Raw genomic sequence first — 24,150 nt, forward strand, 5'->3', positions numbered from 1 at the left:
GAGGCTGAATGCCCTTGACTGCTGAAGTGTTCCCCGACTGGAAGGGAACATTCCTGCCTGGTGATTATCGCGCGATGTCCGTTCATTCGTTGTCGCAGCGTCACAATTCACACCTCTTTAACCTGGGGTTACCCCATCTCTGGATCTGTAAAGATTTAATCACCTGCTAATGCTCGCATTCCAAGCATTGTCTGGCATCTTTGTCTACAGAAATGTTTCTGGAACATACCTCTGCATTCACCTGAGGAAGGAGCAGTGCTCCGAAAGCTAGTGACATCGAAACAAACCTGTTGGACTTTAACCTGGTGTTGTAAGACTTCTTACTGCGCTCTTTTTCAAGTCAGTTCTCTCTGGCAGATGAGAATCAGTTAATGTGCTTCTACATTAATGGGCTTTGCGCAATGCACTGTATATGTATCATTATTAAAGAAGTCATAGGGTTTTGTCAGATCTTCCCCATTTATATCCATAATGGTTGCTTTTTTTTCAAGCTATTACTGTAAGGCAAAGTCACAGACAATGTGCAGTACCTATTACATTGTATCTCTGATCACTTTTGGTATCTTTTGATCTTTTTAGATTTTGAGGCTAAAATTCATATTTAAACATGGAATGACTTATAAAATCCATTTCTGTATTACTATGCAAAAGGGTCGGGGGGTGGCGTAGGGAGGAGAAAGTTCCCCCTTTCAATAACATGGGCAGAAAGTCAGTCGAAGTACGGACCCCATCGTCGATGCATGCCAACGTTTTAATCTACTGATTGAGGGGATAAATTCCATTCCACTCCTCCCATGTGTATGGTGCTCAGCAGAGCATATCCTGTCTAACTCTACCTTTAATGTTTTGGTTGGTAGGTTCTTTTACTAAGTCGTTGCTGCTGGCAGTTGGGGTCATTGCCAGCGGAGTGGTTGTCATCATCATTTTTGTGATTGTTGCATGGAAAAAAAAGAAGGAAGTGATTGAAGGTAGGTTCACATCGATATTGGTGTCATTCTTATTCTCTGCCTCAGTATTGGGCACCTCATGTACTAGGCGATAGTGATGTCGTGGTGGGTCACATAATCCAAAGGCCCAGGCTAACAGCCCGGGGACAGGGGCTCAAATTCTCAACATGGCAGCTCATGGAATCTGAATTCAGTTAGTGGGATAAATAATATGAGGACTGTGTGTGTGTGATGGGTGGGGGAGGGGAGACTCCCTTCCTTCCCACCCTTTAAACATTTAAGTTCAAAAGTTGGGCTTCCCACTCCCACTCTACGGCGCACGCCAAAAGTTTTATGGTGCGGGCAGCATATTACCAGGGTCAATAGGTTTCATAAAAAGCCTAATTAACCCTTAATTGATCATTTAAATATGGTGGGCCTGCTGCCAATTTAGGCACCCATAGAATTAAGCTCAATAAATCCAGAGTTGAAAGCTCGTATCAGTATTGGGAACCAGGGCAACAATTATCAATCGCTGTAAAATCTGGGGCTGGATTCTCCGTTTTTGTTTCCAAGCTGTCGGGAAAACTGTAGGGCGTGAATACCGCCCCGCCGCTCCGGCGCCGGTTTTTCGGCGGGAGTGGGAATCGCGTCGCGCCGGTCAGGGGCCGTTGGCAGTGGCTCCCCCCGGCAATTCTCCGCCCCGCGATGGGCCGAGCGGCTGCCCGTTTTCGGCCGGTCCCGCCGGCCTAAATTAAACCAGGTCAGTACCAACAGGACCTGGCTCTGCGGGCGGCCTGCAGAGTCCTCGGGGGGAGCGCAGGGGGATCTGGCCCCGGGGGGTGCCCTCACAGTGGCCTGGCCCACGATCGGGGCCCACCGAACCGCGGGTGGGCCTGTGCCATGGGGGCACTCTTTCCCTCTGCGCTGGCTGCTGTCAACCTCCGCCATGGCCGGCGCGGCGAAGAACCCCCTGTGCATGCGCTGGGAAGACGCCAGCACACGCTGACGCTCCCACGCATGCGCCAACCTGTGCCGGCCGGCAGAGGCCCTTCGGCGCCGGTTGGCGTGGAGCCAAGCCCTTCCGCGCCAGCTGGCACGGCGCTAACCCTGCCAGCGCTGGCCGAGCCACTGAATGTGGGGAGGATTCCGCACCTTCCGGGCAGCCCGGCGCCGGAGTGGTTCACACCACTCCTCGGCGTCGGTACGGCCTGCCCCGCTGGGTAGAGGAGAATCCCGCCCGTAACCTTTTACTGCAGGAAAACTGGCGTCAAAAGGCCACAGATTCCCCGTTTTGCCGGGGGCTGGCAGGCAGCTGCCGATACGGCCCACCGCACCTTCGGGTCAGAGGCCGCGCAGGCGCATGGCGGTGGCGTACAGCGGCCGCGCCGTGCTCCATGGCGGACTCAGCCCGCGGACCTGGACCAGCAAAATAGTGCCCCGCATCGGCCGCTCGCGCGCCCCGGACCGCCCGCACACATTGCCCCAGCTCCGAATGAAGCCCCCCCCGCCCACCGATCGGCCTTCCCCAGACTGTGGTGGTCCCGGACTGAGACCGCAGCCACCACGCGAGGATTCCGGACGGTGAGACCGCACGAGTCCCACGCTGTCGGGAATTCGGTCGGTCGACAATGGAGCATCGCATGGTGGGCCTCAGGCAATGGCCTGATGCAGTGGATACTTGGCGCGGCATACTCCACGAGTACACTGATTTTCAGTGGGCGGAGAATTGAGAAATTGGCGCCGCTCCCGATTTCGCACGCCAAAACGGATTATCTGTTTTCGGTGTCGGGAAGCGGAGAATCCAGCCCCTGTTTCACTAATTTCCTTTCAGAGAAGGAAGTCTGCCATTCTTATCTCACTCATAATCGCACTTAGTGCTTCTCCTGTTAGACTGCACCCATTATCATTGCTGAATCCTCCACTATCAACATCTTTGGGGTTACCATTGATCAGAAATTCAACTGGACCACTCATATAAATGCTGTGGCTGCAAGAGCAGATCAGAAGCTAAGAATTTTGTGGCAGGTAACGTACCTCCTGACTCCTCAAAGCCTATCCACCACCTACAAGACACAAATCAAGAGTGTGATGGAATACTCTCCACTTGCCTGGATGAGTGTAGCTCCAACAACGCTCAAGAAGCTTGACACCATCCAGAATGAAGCAACCTGTTTGATTGTCGCCCCATTCACAACCTTCAACATTCCCTCTGAGCACCATCATCATGAGATGGCAGCAGTGTGTACTATCTACAAGATGCACTACAGGAACTCACAAAACCTGTGGCCTCTATCACCTCAAATGGCAAGGGCAGCGGATGCATGAGAACACCACCACCTAGAAGGTCCCTCCAAGCCATACAACATCCTGACATAGAAATATATCGCTGTGCCTTCACTGTTGCTGGGTCAAAATCCAAGAACTCTCTCCCTAACGAAATTTGGGTATACCTATACCAGATGGACTGCAGCGGTTCAAGAAGGTAGCTCACCACCACATTCGCAAGCCAATTAGGGATGGGCAATAAATGCTGTGCCTAGCCAGTGAAGCCCATATCCCAAGAAAGAATAAAAACCCTCAGCGGATGTCTCCGTCAGCAAGATCCTCTGGTCCACCGGCAACCCACTCACGCCCGTGGGTTTCCCGATGGTGTGGGGTGGCAACAATGGGGAACCCCATTGGCCGGCTGTGGAAATGGAGAATCTGCTGCTGGTGTGGGGTGTGCTGCACCGCAAAATGCAGTTGGCGCACCGGTAAACGTGGCTGGCGGACCAAAAAATCCTGCGCCCTGCTTCAGGTCCAGACCGATGCACTCTGCGTGTGTCAATTGTTTCACTGTGAATTCCATGTTCTCAGCTCGAAGCCAAGTTTGTAGAGATCTCAGCTTAGAAAATTGGGGCCAACAAATAATGATTTTAAATCCATTACATGTCCCCTCCAAGTGTAGTTTCTCCTTGAAAGTGCAAAAGATATGGTGGTTTGCCTTTTGATCTTATTAATTATTATTTGCTTTTCTATTGTCTCAGGACAAGAATTGGAAAGTGATTCCCAGCCTGTAATCTACACTGAAGTGCAGACACCGAAGAAGGTTTGTAAAAATGCTTCCAGTTAAGGCAGCCTCTTGTTGTTGCATTGCTGTAGCAGCTTTGATATCGAAAACCAACACATGATGTGGTAGTCACCACTGTTATATTATATTGTATAGATATGGGTATTATGGTAAGGCCCCTGTACTACAGGTAGGGGGGTAGATCCCTGCCTGCTGGATCTGCCCAGTAGGAGGAGTACAAATGTGTGTGCTCTCCAAACAGCAGCCATTTCATCAGATGCTGTAGGAGGCCACACATCTCTGTGTAATAAAGCCTCGATTGCATTCTACTCTCGTCTCGTCGTAATTGATAGTGCATCACATGATGAAAATGGGGAGACAATAATTGATACAATGGATGCTTAGTTTAGCATGATTGATAGCTCAGTCAACAAGTTGAGAAAGCTGTTGAAAGTTGTAAAGTGAATTGGAGAGATTGAGGGGTTTAGGAAGGGTGACCAAGATAGTTGAGTTGATGGTGGGGTTGTGGGTAGGGGGCAATACCCAGAAGGCTAGAGTCAGAACACTGAATTGTGCGGGAGGAGATGGAAGAGCTTCACAGATTGGGTGGATTGACGACATTGGAGGCATTTCAAGACAAGAAAAAAAGGATTTTAAAATAAACTATATAAGGGATTGCTTGATGGAAAAGAGAGGAGATTGTCCCTTCGAGGGCAACACAGCAGATTAAAGTTCAATTGGCTTGGGGGATCAAGTGGGGATTCAGAGTGGGGAACCACCCTCGGGGGTGGAGTCCTCTTAGACAGGAGACCTGTAGGGAGCTAGGTGCAGCCATGCTGCTGGTGTTCAATCCTTATTGATAAACACCTTTTGTGTTTGTCAATGAAGTCTGTGAAAGTGCATTTTTACATAAAGGCAAAAATTCACTTAATTCCCCTGTCAGTCACATGATACGAAGACAATAAGTTGTCGACTAATAATGCCAATCAGTCTCTATCAATTATTCTACAACTGAACCAGATATGAGGTGAGCAATGGAGAGATTTAGGAACCATATTTCAGAAACATCTATTTCTTCCAAGCATATTACACACTAATTATTCAATACAGTTGCATGATGATAAGGAATAGTGGCACTGTCCACATCCTCGCCCAGGGATATACTGAGAGCAATGGTAGCTCCTTCACCCTGCCAACCCACTGCTGCCTTGCAACCATTAAACTCAATCACAGAACAACAACTTGCTTCTGTTTTAGGGCCTTATACATAGTAACCACCCCAAGGTCCTTTAGGGGAGAGAAAATGGATAGTCATCAAAATTAGGAGATATGACAGATTATTTTTTCAGGAAGAATTTAAGGATGAGGAGAAACTGGGGGCGGGATTCTCTGATCCTGAGGCTAAATGTTGACTGTCTTTCCCGACGTTTCCCGACGGCTTCAACGTGGCCTCAGGATCAGCAATTCTGGCCCCTACGGGGGGGCCAGCACGGCACTGGAGCGACCCACGCCGCTCCAGCTGCCGACCTGGCGTCAGATGGACGCCGCTGGTCCTCGCATGCGCAGTGGAACTGGTGCGATTTCCGCACATGCACGGTGTTTACCTTCTCCGCGCTAGCCCCAACGCAACAAGACATAGGGCTACAGGGGCCGGCGCAGAAGAAAGGAGGCCCCCAGCCCGAGGGGCCGGCCTGCCGATCGGTGGGCCCCGATTGCGGTCCAGGCCACTGCGGAGGCCCCCCCCCGGGGTCGGACCCCCCCCCCCCCTCCCAGGCCGCCCCCGGGCCCTTCCACGCCCAGGTCCCGCTGGGTAAGACCGGGTTAGAACGGCAGGACCCGGGTTTTTCGGTACGGCCACTCGGCCCATCCCGGGCGGCGAATCGCCGGGGGGGGCCCCATAGAGCAGCCCCCGGCCAGTGCCGTGCTGGCGCCAATGGCCCGGCGTCAGGGCAGCGTGGCGCGATTTGCGCGGTCGCGGCGATTCTCCGGCCCGGCCCCAGGCTGAGAGAATCCCGCCCAGAGTTGGAAAGAATGGGCTGGACAGGAAGTTTCAGAAAGTAATACTATATTGGTGCAGCAGAGTAGGATAAAGGGAAGGTTAGAGTCAGAGGACTGGAGGACTAAAGCTCATAGAATTATACAGAACAGAAGAAAGCTTTTCAGCCCATCATTTATGTACTATCCCTTTGAAAGAGAAATAGGGCTGGATTCTCCGGGCCCCCAACCACGTGTTTCTCAGCGACGTGCCGTTCGCCAATGGTGGGATTCTCGCTTCCCTCCACTTGCCAATGGGATTCCCCTCTGAAGTCACCCCACACCATCTGGAAACCCACGGGTGGGGGTGCACTACCAGCAGGAAAAAAGAATCCCAACAATCGGAGAACTCTGGCTATCACCCCATTCCCCACTCCTTCAACATAGCCCCATCAAATTTCTTCCATTCAAGTACAGATCCATTTTGGAAGTTACTGTTAAATCTGTTTCTACCACCCTCCAGACCATGCATTCCAATTATAACAACTTGCTGCTTAAAAAAATAGTCCCAGCTGCCTTCATTTTACTACATAATGTAGATTGCAGAGGCAGGATGGTGAGGTCATGAAGAGATGAGGGATGGGATTTACTGACCATCCCACGCGTGGGTTTTGGTGCCGGAGGCAGCCCGCCAGCGGGATCTACCGATCCCCCCCACATTGTCAACAGGATTTCCCATTGACTGCACCTCTCGTTGCTGGGAAACCCGTGTGCCGGAGTGGGAGGGAAATTTCCCGCCGGCGTGAACAACCGGTAAACCCCACCCTAGTACTCTCGGATGAAATGGAGAATTAAACATTAGAACCTCCTGAACTGGTACCACAACGGGCAGGGTATTTATCCCACTGAACCACAGGAAGGTTTGAGAGTCAATAACATATATAATTCACAAGGACCAAATTACAATACCAAGGGGCTCTTCATCATATGTTACAAGGCTGTGCCCCGTTGGTTTTGAAATTATGGGCAGGAATTCTCTGTCCGTTCATGCCAGCGGGATTCTCTGGTTATGCTGCAGTGAATGGTGTTTTGGATGAGCACCAAATTCTCCGTGCTCGCTGGTGGCGAGGCGAACTCGGATTGCAGAATTCCAGCCATGACTTTTCAACTTTCAACTGACGGAAACTTTTGCAAGTGAGACACAGAAAATTGCTTAAAAATGCAAGGTCAATTTTCCAAGGTGAAGGGGGGAAAACAACAAATCATCCTCAGGAGAGTTTTTAATCATAGAATTTTACAGTGCAGAAGGAGGCCATTCGGCCCATCGAGTCTGCACCGGCTCTTGGAAAGAGCATCCTACCCAAGGTCAACACCTCCACACTATCCCCATAACCCAGTAACCCCACCCAACACTAAGGGCAATTTTGGACACTAAGGGCAATTTATCATAGCCAATCTGTGGGAGGAAACCGGAGCACCTGGAGGAAACCCACGCACACACGGGGAGGATGTGCAGACTCCGCACAGACAGTGACCCAAGCCGGAATCGAACCTGGGACCCTGGAGCTGTAAAGCAATTGTGCTATCCACAATGCTACCGTGCTTCCCCAAATTGCTTATTGTCACAAGTAGGCTTCAAATGGAGTTACTGTGAAAAGCCCCTAGTCGCCACATTCCGGCACCTGTTCGGGGAGGCTGGTACGGGAATTGAACCGTGCTGCTGGCTTGTCTTGGTCTGCTTCCCCAAATTGCTTATTGTCACAAGTAGGCTTCAAATGGAGTTACTGTGAAAAGCCCCTAGTCGCCACATTCCGGCACCTGTTCGGGGAGGCTGGTACGGGAATTGAACCGTGCTGCTGGCTTGTCTTGGTCTGCTTTCAAAGCCAGCGATTTAGCCCAGTGTGCTAAATCAGCCCCTAGTTTGAAGAGAGAGACACTTCCTATAATCCAGACATCCATCAAAACTCGTAATTGTCTATGAGGCATTAAAAACGTAACGTACTGGATATTGAAACAATAGCTGCCACAAACAGACACACCCCAAACCCCTTGGGCATACACAATGAGGGAAGGAGTTGATGGAGACTACGGAGATGGAAATGGATGAGGAAATGAAAGGTTTTCTAAAACGAGGATGAGAATTTTAAAACCCAGGGACTGTTGGACTGGGAGTAGTGAACAGGGGATTGCTGGGTAAATGGAACATGGTGCTGGGTAGGCTGCAGGTTTAAAAAAGACTTCTGTAGCACTCCTAATTGTTCCTCTCTCTACAGACTCAGGCAACTCAATCTGAGGCCAGCGGCAGACGGGAAAATGAATTTGCCTACGCCAACTTGCAGCATGACTCACTCGGCAAACAGCAGGCAAAGCGTCAAAGTGATCGAGTGGAGATTTTGGGGACTGTGTGAAAGAGCAAGGAAGCAACTCTGCAATCAGTTCAATACTATGGAGTCAGCAAAACTCTGAATTGACACTGAACAAATTGAGTGTGGTAATTTTTACGGGTAAAATAATTTGGAAATGATCCCTGACCATATTTCTGTGCAATGGAAGTAAAATTGTTACAGGCTGTTAAATGTATAATGTATCAAACTCCTCACACAGTTATGTTCACTCCTGTAATTTACTTCCTGTCTTCCTTTGTGTCACACTCTCTCTCATCCCTCTTTCTCCAGCCACACCTCTTCCCTACCCCACCTTTCCCCTTCACACTTTTTCCCGTCGTGCAGTTTCACCTCATGTTTTCATCCCTTATCCTAGTGAACACGCTTGTAATTTGCTTTATGCTCCACATGTTGTTCTTTTCCATCGACTGAATTGAGGCAGCGTCTGCTCTGACTGACTGATTTGTCACAAAACATCTGCTAATACTGCATTAAAGGGTGACTATGTTTCATTGTAAGCTGGAGCATTGCAAATTCTTATAAACCTATTGTATATTTTAGGTACATATTGGGTCTACCCTGCTTTTGTAAATTATCATTTTTAAAAAACTGAAAATGTATAAAAGGTGCATGATTGAATCGTGCAGTTGACGAGGCATTGATCTTCCACGTCTTGGATTCTAAGTGCAAATCCAGCCCGCATGGATGAGATAAAAATCTCTTCATTCTTCTACTGACTGTAGGGATACTATGTGAAGTGAGTTTGACTAGTCTTATTCCAATTTCTATTCAACTTGAGCCTCCAGCACAAAATGGACAATAATACACCCAGATTTTCAGCCTTGCTCAAAGATTTACTGAATGAGATTGGGGCAGAGCAGCGCGAGTTTGGACGCAGCTTTACTATTTTTCTAATTGCTCTATATCTGTCCTGTGAACACTTGATGCTGGCACCCGAGGGCTAGTGTTTCAGAAATATCTGCCTAAGGAAACACACATTAGAAAATCAAAGTTTACTCAGGCTGAAAAGCAAGAACAGCTCACCTTCATGCCTCCTCAGCACGTTCACTGAACTGGCCAATCTCCTCAAAATGTTCACAAAGTCCACTCTTTGACACCTGCGGTCTTCTCCGTTAGCATGTGCACATTCAAAAATTCAAAAAACAGACACGCGTAAGGTTCTTGTGTTTGGCACCTCCTCCACCCCCTCACTCCGATATTTCTACCACCCTGTGATCTTTCAACTGCCTCTGTCTGCAACTCAATCGCTTGGCTTTGTTGTTGTAAGGTTGCCAACTCTGCTTGGACATATTCCAGGAGATCTGTCATAGGATCTCAAAACACCTGCCCTCACGCTCCTTCCACTGAGAAGCCAACAGGTTCACCTTCCCAGATACATAATTGGAAAGCGAACACACTCCTCATTGTCTGGCTGAATCATTCCTGACTGTCAGTCAAACAACCTTTGTTCCATTGCCCAAAATTTATTTTCTGCCTCTTTGATTTTTCTCCTGGATTCTCATCATATATTGCAATGGTGTCCTGGAGTTGAATCTTTAATTCCTGGAAAGTTGAAGATAATCCAGGAGGACTGGTAACTATGGTGTGTTGGCCTATCTTTATTTCTATGTACCTGTCTAATGATTTAGTTCTTTTACTTTATTTCTATGTATCTATTTATTTATCTTTATATCCTTTTGTGTTTATTCCTACCCCACACAATCTTCATTTTTTGTGTGAGTATGTCTCTATTTCTAGCTCTCTTTCTCCCTATTCTCCCTATCTATCTGGCTACCTCAGTCTTTCTTTCTCTCTATATATCGCCCTCCCTATATCTACATCTCAGACTGTCTCTGATTTCCTCTCTTCTCATTAACTTTTTTTTGTTAAGGGATTAGTGTAACATTTCGTAGGAGAACTCATATGAAGCTAAACACAGCACCCAATAGAATAATTTCAATTAAAATAAGTTTCGCCAATGCAAATATAGGGAGAAATCTAGAATTTTAATAAAAGCTAACAGATAAAAGATACAGGAATCTAAATCAGCAAATAATGTTTCAACAGCTAATATATGTTTTATCAAATCAAAATTAATCACCTTAAGTTATTTTGTTTTGCTCTTGTTTAAATATAAACATTGATTTTAGTGATACAAAGTTTTCAGAACCTCCAGACACTGATCTCAGGAATGAAACATACCACCACTTCTGTGGAACAGGGATTTGCATTTCTCAAAAATGTTCTTTTAATGTTCTGAATTGGGATAATTACCAAATGAGTAGAATGGTTAACTGGTCTGCAACAGGAGACTGTCCATCCCATCAGCTGCGCCTGGCTATAGTTTAGTACAATGAAATACAGGACAACTGTAGTTCTATGGCAGCGGTCAAGCTGCATTATATAAAGCTTGGTCCTGTCTGTGTGGAGTTTGCACATTCTCCCCATGTTTGCGTGGGTGTCACCCTCACAACCCAAAGATGTGCAGGGTAGGTGGATTGGCCATGCTAAATTGCACCTTAATTGGAAAAAAAGATGAATTGGGTACTCTACATGTTTAAAGCTTGGTCATTTTAACTTTGGGGATGGAGATATTGAATTGACCCCCACACCCTCATACATTATGCTCCCGCATCCACCAGTATACATTCTGCCTGATTCTCCTTTCCATTAAAGTCACTGGAGGAAACAATCAGCCAGAATTCATAATGGGCAGCAATTTGTCATCGTTATCACCCAATGTTAGAATTACTCCAAATCGTTCCTTCCACACACTGTCACTGGTTTGTCGGGAGCGGGCGCCTGGGGATGTCTGGTATGTTACAGTGTCTTTTTTTAAAATATATATATTTAGTGAAAATACCTTTGTGACTGTACAGCTGTGGCTTTGTCTATGATCTTCACTGTGTCCATTGAAATCTTGTAATAAATCTGTAAATCGAGTAATCGTGGATTAATTACTAACCAGAATACTCCATCCTGAGAAATAAATAAAACACATATTCGGAGTTGCTTTGCTCATTGGTGTGTCTCTTTACAATGAAGGGTTGTGTTTTCTCTTCGTGTGGTTGTTCATGAATAAGTATGGAAAGGTTCCCCAAGGAATCACTGGCTGAACATTGGAAGAAATTGAACCAGCTGGATTGTTTATTACCAGATTTAATTCCCTGTAACTAGATTGCAACAACGCATTTGACTCCTGAGGTTCGGTCATGAATTTATATAGTGCCTGACGCATCTTCTTGACTTCCCAAAGTGTTTAACAACCTATGAAGTAATTTTTTGAAGTGCGATATAAAGAAAATTGGATGCCAAATTGTGCAGAGTAATGTGCCACAAACAGTAATAGAGTCATAGTGCCACAGCTGTGGCCTAACCAGCGTTTTATACAGTTTTATCATAACCTCCCTTTTCTGATATTCTATGCCTCGATTAATAAAGGCAAGTGTCCATATGCTTTCTTAGCCACATTATTACTTTTCCTGCTTCTTTCAGGTATCTATGGAAATGTGTACCAAGGTCCCTCTGATCCTCTGCAGGGTCCTACCATTCATTGTATATTCCCTGCCTTTTTAGTCCTCCCAAAATGCATTACGTCACACTTTACAGGGTTAAATTCCATTTGCCACTGTTCTGCCCATCGAACAAACCCGCCTATATTGTCCTGTGGTCTAAGGCCTTCCTTCTCACTATTTACCACTGCACCAATTTTTGAGTCATCTGCAAACCTATGAACCATACCTTCAACTTTCACAACCAATTTGTGTACACTACAAACAGCAAGGGACCCAGCACTGATCTCTACGGAACACCACTGGACACAGGCTTGCAGTCACAAAATAATCTTCAACCATCACCCTCTGCCTCACGCCACTCAGCAAATCTTGAATCCAACTTGCCAAATTGCCCTGGATCCAATGGGCTCTTTCCTTCCAGACCAGTCTCCCATGCGAGGCATTGCCTTACCTAAGTCCATGTAGACTACATCAACTGCACTGCTTTCAGCTACACACCTAGTCACCTCCTCGAAAAATTAAATTAAATTTTAAGTCATGAGGCACAATTTAATGTGATAGAAACAGAATCCTGTTTGGGCGCGTTTACCTGGGTGTTTCTGGTGCCATTTTGTTTTGGCCTCGATGGGGCCGCACTTACATCATTTCCTGCACCGATGAGCTCAGCTCGCCAGTGCAGAAAGAGTACTGACGAATCAGGGCACCATTTTTAAATGCCGCCCCAATCTCTCAACCCCCATCAGCCATCCCACCACTGCCTATCGGTGCCGCACTGAACCCAACATACCTCTTATGGGGGCCTTGAAACCCCCCCACCCACCCCACCTCTTAAGGGCAGGGAACACCCGGGCCCGATTACTGGTATGGACAACCTGCCACTTGGGCACATTGGAATGCCAGCCTGGCACTGTGGCAGTGCTCCTGCCAGTCTGACAGTATCACCTGGTCCCCCTAGTGGTGCCAGGGTGGCACTGACAAGGTGCCAGGGTGGCCCTGCCAAGGTGCCCATTTATCAGCATGTGTGCAAGGATACCAACCCTGCCCATAGCCCGACCACCCAAGGGTCTCTAATGGTCTGGGAGACCCCTCCAGGTGCAGTTACGCCTGGTCCACATTTGTGGAAACCAGTACTATGCAGCGCCTTGGCGAGGTCTCCAGGGATGGCTGTTAGTTCCCGGGACCAGGGAGAATATGATGTGGACATATTTAAATGAGCCTAACGTCTCACTTAAATATATTAATCTGTATCTCGCCCAGCGATGGTGCGATCCAGATCACGACATTTCGTGAGATTCCGTTAAATCCTGCAAGACGTTTCGAGCGGCCTCTCCCGAGATTAAATGGTAGTGATGAAGCCATTAAATCTTGTCTATGATCTCCCTTTGACAAAGTCCTGTTGACTATCCTTGATTAATCCTTGCCTGCCCAAGTGGAGATTGATTCTGTCCCTCAGAACGTTTTTCAATAGTTTCCCCAGCACTGAAGTTAGACTCACTGGCCTGTAAGTTCCTTTTTTTTCTCCACCACCCTTCTTGAATAATGATATCACAATAGTTGTCCTCCAGTCCTCTGTCACCTCTCCTGTGACCAGAGAAGATTTGAAAACTATTGTCAGAGCCTCTGCAATCTCCGCCCTCGCTTCTCACAGCAGCCTGTGATACATCTCATCTGGGCCTGGGAATTTTTCCACTTTTAATTCCACTAAACCCACTAATTCCTCCTCCCTTTCAATATTAATTTGTTCAAGAATATCACAGTCCCCTCTCTGAATACTATCTCTACATGGTCCTTCTCCATTGCAAAGTACTCATTTAAAACTTCCGCTACATCTTCCGTTTCCACACACACATTGTCACATTGGTCTCTAATAGGCCCTACTCTTTCCTTGGTCATCCTCTTGCCCTTAATATACTTATAAAACACCTTTGGATGTTCCTTTATTTTATCCACCAGTGATTTTTCATGCCCCCTCTTGACTCTTCTAATTTCTTTTTAAAGTAACCCTCTGCACTCTCTATAATCCTCGAGGACTTCCGCTGTTGTGAGCCCTCTGCCATAAGCCTCCCTTTTTTTCTGATCCAAACCTGGATATTCCTTGACATCCAGGATTTTCTGTACTTGTTGCTTGTATCCTTCATTTTTATAGGAACATGTTTGCCCTGTGCTCTCTCTATTTCCTTTTTGAATGAATCCCACTGCTCTGCTGTAGCTTTTTCTACAGGTAGCTATTCACAGTTGACTTTTGCCAGATCCTCTCTCATCCAATCAAAATTGGCCTTCTTCCAATTCAGAAACTTTATTTCCAGTCCATTTTTTCCCCTTTCCATAACAACCTCAAATCCTACTGAGTTATGGTCACTATAACCGAAGTGCTCCCCCATTGAACCTTCTACCACTTTCCTGGCTTTATTCCCTAAGACTAGTTCCGGCACCGCCCCCCCCCCCCCCCCCCCCCCCTTCTAATAGTACTTTCTACGTACTGGTCTAAAAAGCTTTCCTAGATGCATTTTAAGAATTCCGACCCCTCTAAACCTTTCACACTTTGACTATTCCAGTTAACATTGGGATATTGAAATCCCCTTTGATTATTAACCCATTATTCTTATATTTCTCTGAGGTTTGCCTACATATCTGCCCTTCTATTTCTCCCTCTCTGTTTTAGGGCCCATAGTACACTCCCAATGTGATTGCCCCCTTTTGTTTCTGTGTTCTACCGATGTGGCCTAATTTGAGAAACCTTTGATAGGATATCACCTCTCCTTACTACAATAATTGACTCGTTGATCAATGTTGCGACACCACATCCTCTATTACATCCACCTGCACTCCCCAAACCCCAAACCCCCCTGCCACCCACACCTTCCAACCTGAAGATTCTATACACTGGAATATTGAGCTGCCAGGCCTGCCCTCCCTTAACCATGATAGCAATATTATATTCCCATGTGTTAACCAACATTTTCAACTCATCTGCCTTACTCACAAGACTCCTTGCATTAAAATACACATTATCCAGCCTTGCCATACTACTCCCTTGTGCCTTGACTTCTCTATAATTTCTCTGCCTTCCAGACTGAGTGGTTTTGCTTCTATTTTTACTGTGCATCGCCCCTTACTCTACCTCCACTCCAAATCCCATCTACCAAATTGTTTTAAATCTGCCCCCCCCCCCGCCAACAGCACTTGCAAAACTCCCACAAGGATGTTAGTCCCATTGCAGTTTAGGTGCAACCCGTATGACTTGTACAGGTCCCATCTTTCCCAGAAATTAACCCAGTGATCCAGGAGTCTAAAGCCCTCCCTCCCACATTATCTCTTCATGAACGCATTGATTTACTCCATCCTCCTATTCCTATACTCACTGGCTCGTTGTGCTGGGAGTAATCCAGAGGTTACAACCTTTGAGGTCCTGCTTTTCAATCTGCTATCTAGCTCCCTAAGTTCTTGCTGAAGGTAGTCGTCTTTCTTCCACCCTATGGGGCAGGATTCTCCCCTACCCGGCGGGGCGGGCAGTCCCAGCGCCGAGGAGTGGCATGAACCACTCCGGTGTCGGGCTCCCCGGAAGGTGCGGAATCCTCCGCACCTTCAGGGGCTAGGGCAGCGCCAGTGGGGTTGGCGCCTCGCCAACCTGCGCTGAAGGGGCTTGGTGCGGCGCCGAAGGGCCTCCGCCGGTCGGCGCGAGTTGCCGCATGTGGGAGCGCCAGAATGTGCTGGCATCATCCCAGCGCATGTGCAGGGGTGTTCGTCTCCACACCGGCCATGGCCGAGGTCCACAGCAGCCGGTGCAGAGGGAAAGAGTGCCCCCACGGCACAGGACTGCCCGTGGATCGGTGGGCCCTGATCATGGGCCAGGCCACCGTGGGGACACCCCCCGGGGCCAGATCCCCCCATGCCCCCCCGAGGACCCCGGAGGCCGCCCACAGAGCCAGGTCCCACCGGTAAGTACCAGGTCTAATTTACGTCGGCGGGACCGGCCTAAAACGGGCGGCCGCTCGGCTCATTGTGGGCCGGAGAATCGCCGGGGGGGGCCACTGCCAGCGGCCGCCGACCGGGACGGCGCGATTCCCGCCCCTGCCAAAACCCTGGCGCCGGAGAATTCGGCAGCCGGCGGGGGTGGGATTCACACCATCCCCCGGCAAATCTTCGGCCCAGAAGGGGGGCAGAGAATCCCGCCCATGATGTTTGGACCAATGTGAATCACGACCTCTGTCTGTTCGCCCACCCCATTCAGAATGCCCTGCAGCCATTCAGTGACATCCTTGGCCCTGGCACTCGGGAGACAACACACCATCCTGGAGTCACATCTGCAGCCACAGAAACATCTGCCTGCACCACTCACTATCGAGTCTCCTACCACTATTGCTCTATTGCTCTTTCACACTTTCTCATGTGGTGAATGTATTTCACCTAATGCATGAGCTGTCTGTACTTTCTGTATAATGATGTGACCCATGACCTGGAAGTGATGATACGGGCTACTTCCAGGTACTGTACTGGAACTCCGGTGGGCTCCGCCTCTGGCTCCACCCTCACCGGGGCCAGAAATAGCCCGGCCACCTGTGGGTGGCACTCTGGCAGGCGAGTTCATGGATATTAAAGCCTAATGTTCACTCGTTCTCATGGTCTCACAGTGAATTGACGGTATAACAATTTAATATCCATAGACAGCATCATGGAAGCCGCTCTAAAGCCAGATAAGCTCGAATTCGACGCGCGCGCGTCGGAAGCCAAGGAGATCTTCAAACATTGGCTTTGCTGCTTCGACGCCTACCTCGACTCCTCCACAACGCCTCCCACTGAAACCCTCAAACTGCGACTCCTCCACGCTCGGGTGAGCCATCGAATCTCCGTGATGATCGAGGAAACGGCCACGAACGAGGCGGCGGTCGCAACCCTCAAAGCGCATTTCGGGAAGCCCATAAATGAGGTGTACGCCCGACATCTCCTCACGACTCTCCGTCAACACGCTGGGGAATCGCTAGATGAGTACCTGGAAAAACTGACCCTATTCGCGAGGAACTGCAGCCACCGGGATGTGACGGTGGAGGAACACATGAACCTACAGATCCGGGACACCTACGTGCCTGGGGTCCGATCGAACTACATCATGCAGCGCTTGCTGGAAAACGGGACCACTGACCTGCGGGACAGGGTAAAGCTAGCTACCTCGTTAGAGGTGGCCTACCAGAACCTCAGTGCGTTCCCCGCGGACCCGCCGAACCCCTCGTGGACGCCATCGTCTCGACCCCCGTCAGACCCACTATGTCGCGGGCCTGTGCCGTGCGGCTGCCAGTCCAGCCCGGGGAACCGCAGTGCTACTTCTGCAGTCAGGGTCAACACCCCCCGGCAGCGTTGCCCAGCCCGCACAGCGACGTGCAGTGACTGTGGGAAAAAGGGACACATCGCCAGAGTCTGTCTGGGCCGACCTAAAGCCCAGAAAACAAACACTCACCAGGCCCGACCCGTGGACTCACAGGCCCACAGACCCCACAACATGGCTGTGTGACTGCCCGGAACGCCCCCTTCAGACGCGTCATCAGCCTCGTGCGACTCATGGGGGCCGCCATCTTGCCCGCCGGTTCCAACACCGACCGACACATGCGACCGATGAGGGCGGCCATCTTGTACACCATCTTCGACCCGGCCCAACACGTGCGACTCGTGGGGGCTGCCACCTTGGTCGTCAACTTCGACCCAGCCCGACATGTGCGACTCATAGGGGCCGCTATTCTGTGACCCCGACACCGCCGATCACGCTGGCTACCCGCAGCTGGGCGCAGTCACCCTCGACCAGTCACAGCCGAAGCACTTGAGAAACTCAATGATGGTCGTCCGGGTCAACGGGCACGAGACCCCCTGCCTTTTTGATTCCAGGAGCACAGAGAGCTTTGTTCACACTGACACGGTAAGGCGCTGCTCTCTTCCTATATACCCCGCATCCCAAACAATCTCCCTTGCCTCTGGATCCCATTAGGTCCAGATCCGGGGGTACTGTATCGCTAACCTCGCGATGCAGGGCGCCAAGTACGCCCGTTTTAAATTGTACGTCCTCCCTCACCTCTGCGCCCCCCTACTTGGATTAGACTTCCAATGCAGTCACCGAAGCCTGACCCTACAGTTCGACGGACCTTTACCGCCCCTCACGGTATGAGTCTCGCGACCCTCAAGGTCTCCCTCCCTTCGCTCTTTGCGAACCTCACATCCGGCTGTAAGACCGTCGCCACCAGGAGCAGGCGGTACAGTTCCCAAGATATGGCTTTTATCAAGCCGGAGGTCCAGCAACTGTTGAGTGAAGGGATAATCAGGGCCAGCAACAGCCCCTGGAGAGCGCAAGTGGTGGTCGTCCGGACCGGGGAAAAGAATCGGATGGTTGTAGACTACAGCCAGACCATTAACCAGTTCACGCAACTTGATGCGTACCCCCTCCCCCGCATAGCGGAGATGGTCAACCAGATCGCACAGTACCGTGTGTTCTCAACGGTCGATCTGAAGTCGGCCTACCACCAGCTCCCAATGCGCCTGGAAGAGCCCCACTACACTACTTTTGAAGCAGCCGGCCGACTCTTCCACTTCCTCAGGGTGCCCTTCGGCATCACTAATGGAGTCTCGGTCTTTCAGAGAACGATGGACCGAATGGTGGACCAGTATGGTTTGCGGGCAACATACCCGTACTTGGACAATGTCACCAACTGCAGCCATGATCAGCAGGACCATGACGCTAACCTTCAGAGGTTCCTCCAGGCCGCCCAATCCCTCAACCTCACGTACAACAAAGAGAAGTGCATTTTCCGCACTACACGACTGCCCATCCTCGGCTACGTCGTGGAGAACGGAGTCCGAGGCCCGACCCCGACTGGATGGCCCCCTCACGGAACTACCCATACCCCACAGCCTCAAGGCCCTCAAACGATGCCTGGGGCTGTTCTTCTACTACGCCCACTGGGTCCCCAACTATGCAGACAAAGGCCGCCCACTTATTCAAACCATCACTTTCCCCCTGACGGCGGAGGGCCGCTCTGCCTTCAGCTGCATCAAGGCCGACATCACCAAGGCCGCTATGCATGCGGTGGACGAGTCCGTCCCCTTTCAGGTAGAGAGCGATGCGTCAGGCGTCGCACTGGTCGCCACACTCAACCAGGCGGGCAGGCCAGTAGCATTCTTCTCTAGAACCCTCCACGCTTCCGAAATCCGACACTCCTCGGTTGAGAAGGAAGCACAAGCCATAGTGGAAGCCGTGCGGCACTGGCGGCACTACCCAGCCGGTAGGAGGTTCACCCTCGTCACCAACCAGCGGTCGGTCGCCTTCATATTTGACAACGCACAACGGGGCAAAATAAAAAATGACAAAATCCTGAGGTGGAGGATCGAACTCTCCACCTACAATTACAATATCAAGTATCGTCCTGGGAAGCTCAACGAGCCCCCAGATGCCCTGTCCCGCGGCACATGCGCCAGCGCACAAAATGACCGACTTCGGGCTATCCACAATGACCTATGTCACCCGGGGGTCACCCGGCTTACACGCTTTATTGAGGCCCGCAATCTGCCCTTCTCCACTGAGGAGGTCAAGGCCATGACCAGGGACTGCCAGGGCTGCGCGGAGTGCAAACCGCACATCTACTGGCCAGACAAGGCCCGCCTGGTAAAGGCCTCCAGGCCCTTTGAGCGCCTAAGTATGGACTTCAAATGGCTCCTCCCCTCCACCAACCGTAATATTTACTTTCTAACCGTCATCGACGAGAACTCCCGCTTCCACTTCGCAGTCCCCTGCCCCGACATGACCTCGGCCACTGTGATAAAGGCACTGCACAGCATCTTCACACTGTTCGGTTTCCCTGCTTACGTCCACAGCGACCGGGGCACATCGTTCATGAGCGATGAGCTGCGTCAGTACCTGCTCAGCAAAGGCATCGCCTCGAGCAGGACTACGAGCTATAACCCGCAGGGAAACGGGCAGGTGGAGAGGGAGAATGCGACAGTATGGAAGGCCGTCCTTCTGGCTTATCGGTCAAGAAGTCTCCCGACCCCTCGCTGACAGGAGGTCCTCCCCGACGCCCTCCACTCCATTAGATCGCTCCTCTGCACAGCCACGAATGAGACCCCTCACGACCGCTTGTTTCTCTTCCCTATTGCAGAGCCGTTGGCAATTATCTTTTCGTCCTCACTGTCAACAGGGGTGGTACCAGGGGATTGGAGAGTGGCGAATGTCGTGCCCCTGTTCAAAAAAGGAACTAGGGATAACCCTGGGAATTACAGGCCAGTTAGTCTTACTTCGGTGGTAGGCAAAGTAATGGAAAGGGTACTGAAGGATAGGATTTCTGAGCATCTGGAAAGACACTGCTTGATTAGGGATAGTCAGCACGGATTTGTGAGGGGTAGGTCTTGCCTTACAAATCTTATTGAATTCTTTGAGGAGGTGACCAAGCATGTGGATGAAGGTAAAGCAGTGGATGTAGTGTACATGGATTTTAGTAAGGCATTTGATAAAGTTCCCCATGGTAGGCTTCTGCACAAAGTAAGGAGGCATGGGATAGTGGGAAATTTGGCCAGTTGGATAACGAACTGGCTAACCGATAGAAGTCAGAGAGTGGTGGTGGATGGCAAATATTCAGCCTGGATCCCAGTTACCAGTGGTGTACCGCAGGGATCAGTTCTGGGTCCTCTGCTGTTTGTGATTTTCATTAATGACTTGGATGAGGGAGTTGAAGGGTGGGTCAGTAAATTTGCAGACGATACGAAGATTGGTGGCGTTGTGGATAGTAAGGAGGGCTGTTGTCGGCTGCAAAGAGACATAGATAGGATGCAGAGCTGGGCTGAGAAGTGGCAGATGGAGTTTAACCCTGAAAAGTGTGAGGTTGTCCATTTTGGAAGGACAAATATGAATGCGGAATACAGGGTTAACGGTAGAGTTCTTGGCATTGTGGAGGAGCAGAGAGACCTTGGGGTCTATGTTCATACATCTTTGAAAGTTGCCACTCAAGTGGATAGAGCTGTGAAGAAGGCCTATGGTGTGCTCGCGTTCATTAACAGAGGGATTGAATTTAAGAGCCGTGAGGTGATGATGCAGCTGTACAAAACTTTGGTAAGGCCACATTTGGAGTACTGTGTACAGTTCTGGTCGCCTCATTTTAGGAAGGATGTGGAAGCTCTGGAAAAGGTGCAAAGAAGATTTACCAGGATGTTGCCTGGAATGGAGAGTAGGTCTTACGAGGAAAGGTTGAGGGTGCTAGGCCTTTTCTCATTAGAGCGGAGAAGGATGAGGGGCAACTTGATAGAGGTTTATAAGATGATCAGGGGAATAGATAGAGTAGACAGTCAGAGACTTTTTCCCCAGGTGGAACACACCATTACAAGGGGACATAAATTTAAGGTGAAAGGTGGAAGATATAGGAGGGATATCAGAGGTAGGTTCTTTACCCAGAGAGTAGTGGGGGCATGGAATGCACTGCCTGTGGAAGTAGTTGAGTCGGAAACATTAGTGACCTTCAAGCAGCTGTTGGATAGGTACATGGATTACGGGAAAATTATATAGTGTAGATTTATTTGTTCTTAAGGGCAGCACGGTAGCATTGTGGATAGCACAATTGCTTCACAGATCCATGGTCCCAGGTTCGATTTCGGCTTGGGTCATTGTCTGTGCGGAGTCTGCACGTCCTCCCCGTGTCTGCGTGGGTTTCCTCCGGGTGCTCCGGTTTCCTCCCACAGTCCAAAGATGTGCGGGTTAGGTGAATTGGCCAATGATAAATTGCCCTTAATGTCCAAACTGCCCTTGGTGTTGGGTGGAGGTGTTGAGTTTGGGTAGGGTGCTCTTTCCAAGAGCTGGTGCAGACTCAGGGGGCCGAATGGCCTCCTTCTGCACTGTAGATTCAATGATAATCTATGATTAATCTAGGACAAAGGTTCGGCACAACATCGTGGGCCGAAGGGCCTGTTCTGTGCTGTATTTTCTATGTTCTATGTTCTATGTTCTAAGTCCATCTCCGGGGTCTCGCTTCCACCTTGGCTGACAACTCCGGGACCTGTCCTTCTCTGGAGGCACATGAGGATCCATAAGACTGACCCCCTGGTCGAGAGGGTCCAGCTGCTGCACGCCAACGCCCAGTATGCCTACATCGCGCACCAGGACGGATGGCACGATACGGTCTCCCTACAAGATCTGGCCCCAGCTGATTCCCCTGCCAACGCGCCCCCCTCCCCGCTGCCTACAGCCACACCCTGCGCCCCTTACGCCCCCCTGGGTCTCCTGTCTTGGCCCGCACCGGCACTGCCGCCACCCGCCACCCCCTTGCCTACCCCCACCCCCCATCTGTCTCCAACGCGCCGGACTGAGGCTCAAGCTCCAGACACGATGCCCCCGGAGTCACCATTGGCAACGACCGTGCCCGCCGCATCGCCAGAGCTGAGGAGATCTAAAAGAACGATCCGGCCTCCAGACAGACTGAATCTCTAATGGCCCCACGTCACCCCCTGATTTTTTTAACAAGGGGTGAATGTGGTGAATGTAGTGAAAGTATTTTACCTAATGCATGAGCTGTCTGTACTGTCTGTATAATGATGTGACCCATGACCTGGAAGTGATGATACGGGCTACTTCCAGGTACTGTACTGGAACCCTCGTGGGCTCCGCCTCTGGCTCCGTCCTCACCGGGGCCATATATAGTCCGGCCACCTGTGGGTGGCACTCATTTGTACAGCCGACTCTGGCAGGCGAGTTCATGGATATTAAAGTATATTGTTCACTCATTCTCATGGTCTCACAGTGAATTGACGGTACAACAACCCAGTAGAAATTTACCAGAATGTAGCTTTAAAGCGGAGAAAACAACTTACCCATTACCTACCGAGTGTGTTGGGAGTGAGCTGCACTGCCCCGCTGCTGCCTCGCATGTCAGCTCCTGTAGCTGTAACTTAACTTGTTTTATCTATATTCCTCAGCTTTGATTTTATCTACTATGTCCTCCCCCTTTTCACCCATCGAGTCTGCATCGACTATTTGAAAGAGCACTCTACCTCGGTCCACTCCCTTGCCCCATACCCATAATGCTACTTAACCTGCACATCTTCTGAGCAGTAGGGGGCAATGTTAGCATGGCTAATCCATCTAACCTGCGCATCTTCGGACTGTGGGAGGAAACCAGAGCACCCAGAGGAAGCCAAAGCAGCCACAGGGAGAAAGTGCAAACGCCACATAGATATTACCCAAGGTCGGAATCGAACCCAGGTCCTTGGTGCTGTGAGCAGTGCTAACCACTGTGCTACTGTGCAGATTGATGATAAGGTAATTTGTGGGGAGGGATTCTCCGACCCCCCGCCGGGCTGTAGAATCGCCGGGGGGCAGCGTGAATTCCTCCCCCGCCGGCTGCCGAATTCCCCGGCATTAGGGTTTTGGCCGGGGCGGGAATCGCGCCACGCTGGTCGGCGGCCGCTAGCAGCAACCCCCCCGCCAATTCTCCGGCCCACAATGGGCCGAGCGGCCGCCCGTTTTAGGCCGGTCCCACCGACGTAAACTGGACCAGGTACTTACCGGCGGGACCTGTCTCTTCGGGCGGCCTCCAGGGTCCTCGGGGGGGGCGTGGTGGTATCTGGCCCCAGGGGGTGCTCCCACGGTGGCCTGGCCTGCGAACGGGGCCTACGGATCCGCGGGCGGGCCTGCGCTGTGGGGGCACTCTTTCCCTCCGCACTGGCTGCGGAGACAAACCCCCCCTGCGCATGCGCTGGGATGACGCCAGCACACGCTGGCACTCCCGCGCATGCGCCAACTCACGCTGGCCGGTGGAGGCCCTTCAGCGCCGGTTGGCATGGCGCCAAGCCCTTTGACACCGGCTGGCGCAGCGCCAACCCTGCCGGCGCCGGCCCAGCCCTTGAAGGTGCGGAGGATTCCGCACCTTCCGGGCGGCCCTATGCTGGAGTGGTTCACGCCACTCCTCGGCGCCGGGACCGCCCGCCCCGCCGGGTAGGGGACAAACCCGCCCATGTTTCCTGGCACAAAACAACTTGCTGTGGATGCTGGAAACATGAGAAATAAAATCAGAAAGGTCTGGGAACACTCCGGGTCAGAGAACCTCCATGGGGAGAGAAACAAGTTAGTGTTTCATGTCAATTACCTTTCTTCAGAACAAGCCTCAGTCCATATAATGGATTTCTGGTTTATTCTGATTTTACTGGTTTAATTGAGAAATGAATATTGAGTGGGACCCTTCGGAGAACTCCCTAGCTCTGCAATAAAAAAGTAAAAATTTGTATTTGTGTAACACCTTCCTCAACCACAAGATGTCCCAAAACGCATTAAGGCTAACAAA

The 24,150-nt window shown here is 50.5% G+C and overlaps 1 protein-coding gene across 1 annotated transcript in view; it reads left to right on the forward strand.

Moving 5' to 3' along the window:
• LOC140427380 (uncharacterized) overlaps window positions 1–24,150 on the forward strand; it is a 188,581-nt gene that overhangs the window by 33,257 nt on the left and 131,174 nt on the right. Inside the window, exons 7-9 of the mRNA XM_072512926.1 lie at window positions 858–968; window positions 3,956–4,017; window positions 8,226–8,354. Coding sequence (XP_072369027.1) covers window positions 858–968; window positions 3,956–4,017; window positions 8,226–8,354 — 302 coding nt within the window. The remainder of the gene's footprint in view (window positions 1–857; window positions 969–3,955; window positions 4,018–8,225; window positions 8,355–24,150) is intronic.

Source organism: Scyliorhinus torazame, chromosome 7, assembly GCF_047496885.1.
Source record: "Scyliorhinus torazame isolate Kashiwa2021f chromosome 7, sScyTor2.1, whole genome shotgun sequence".
Lineage (NCBI taxonomy): Eukaryota > Metazoa > Chordata > Chondrichthyes > Carcharhiniformes > Scyliorhinidae > Scyliorhinus > Scyliorhinus torazame.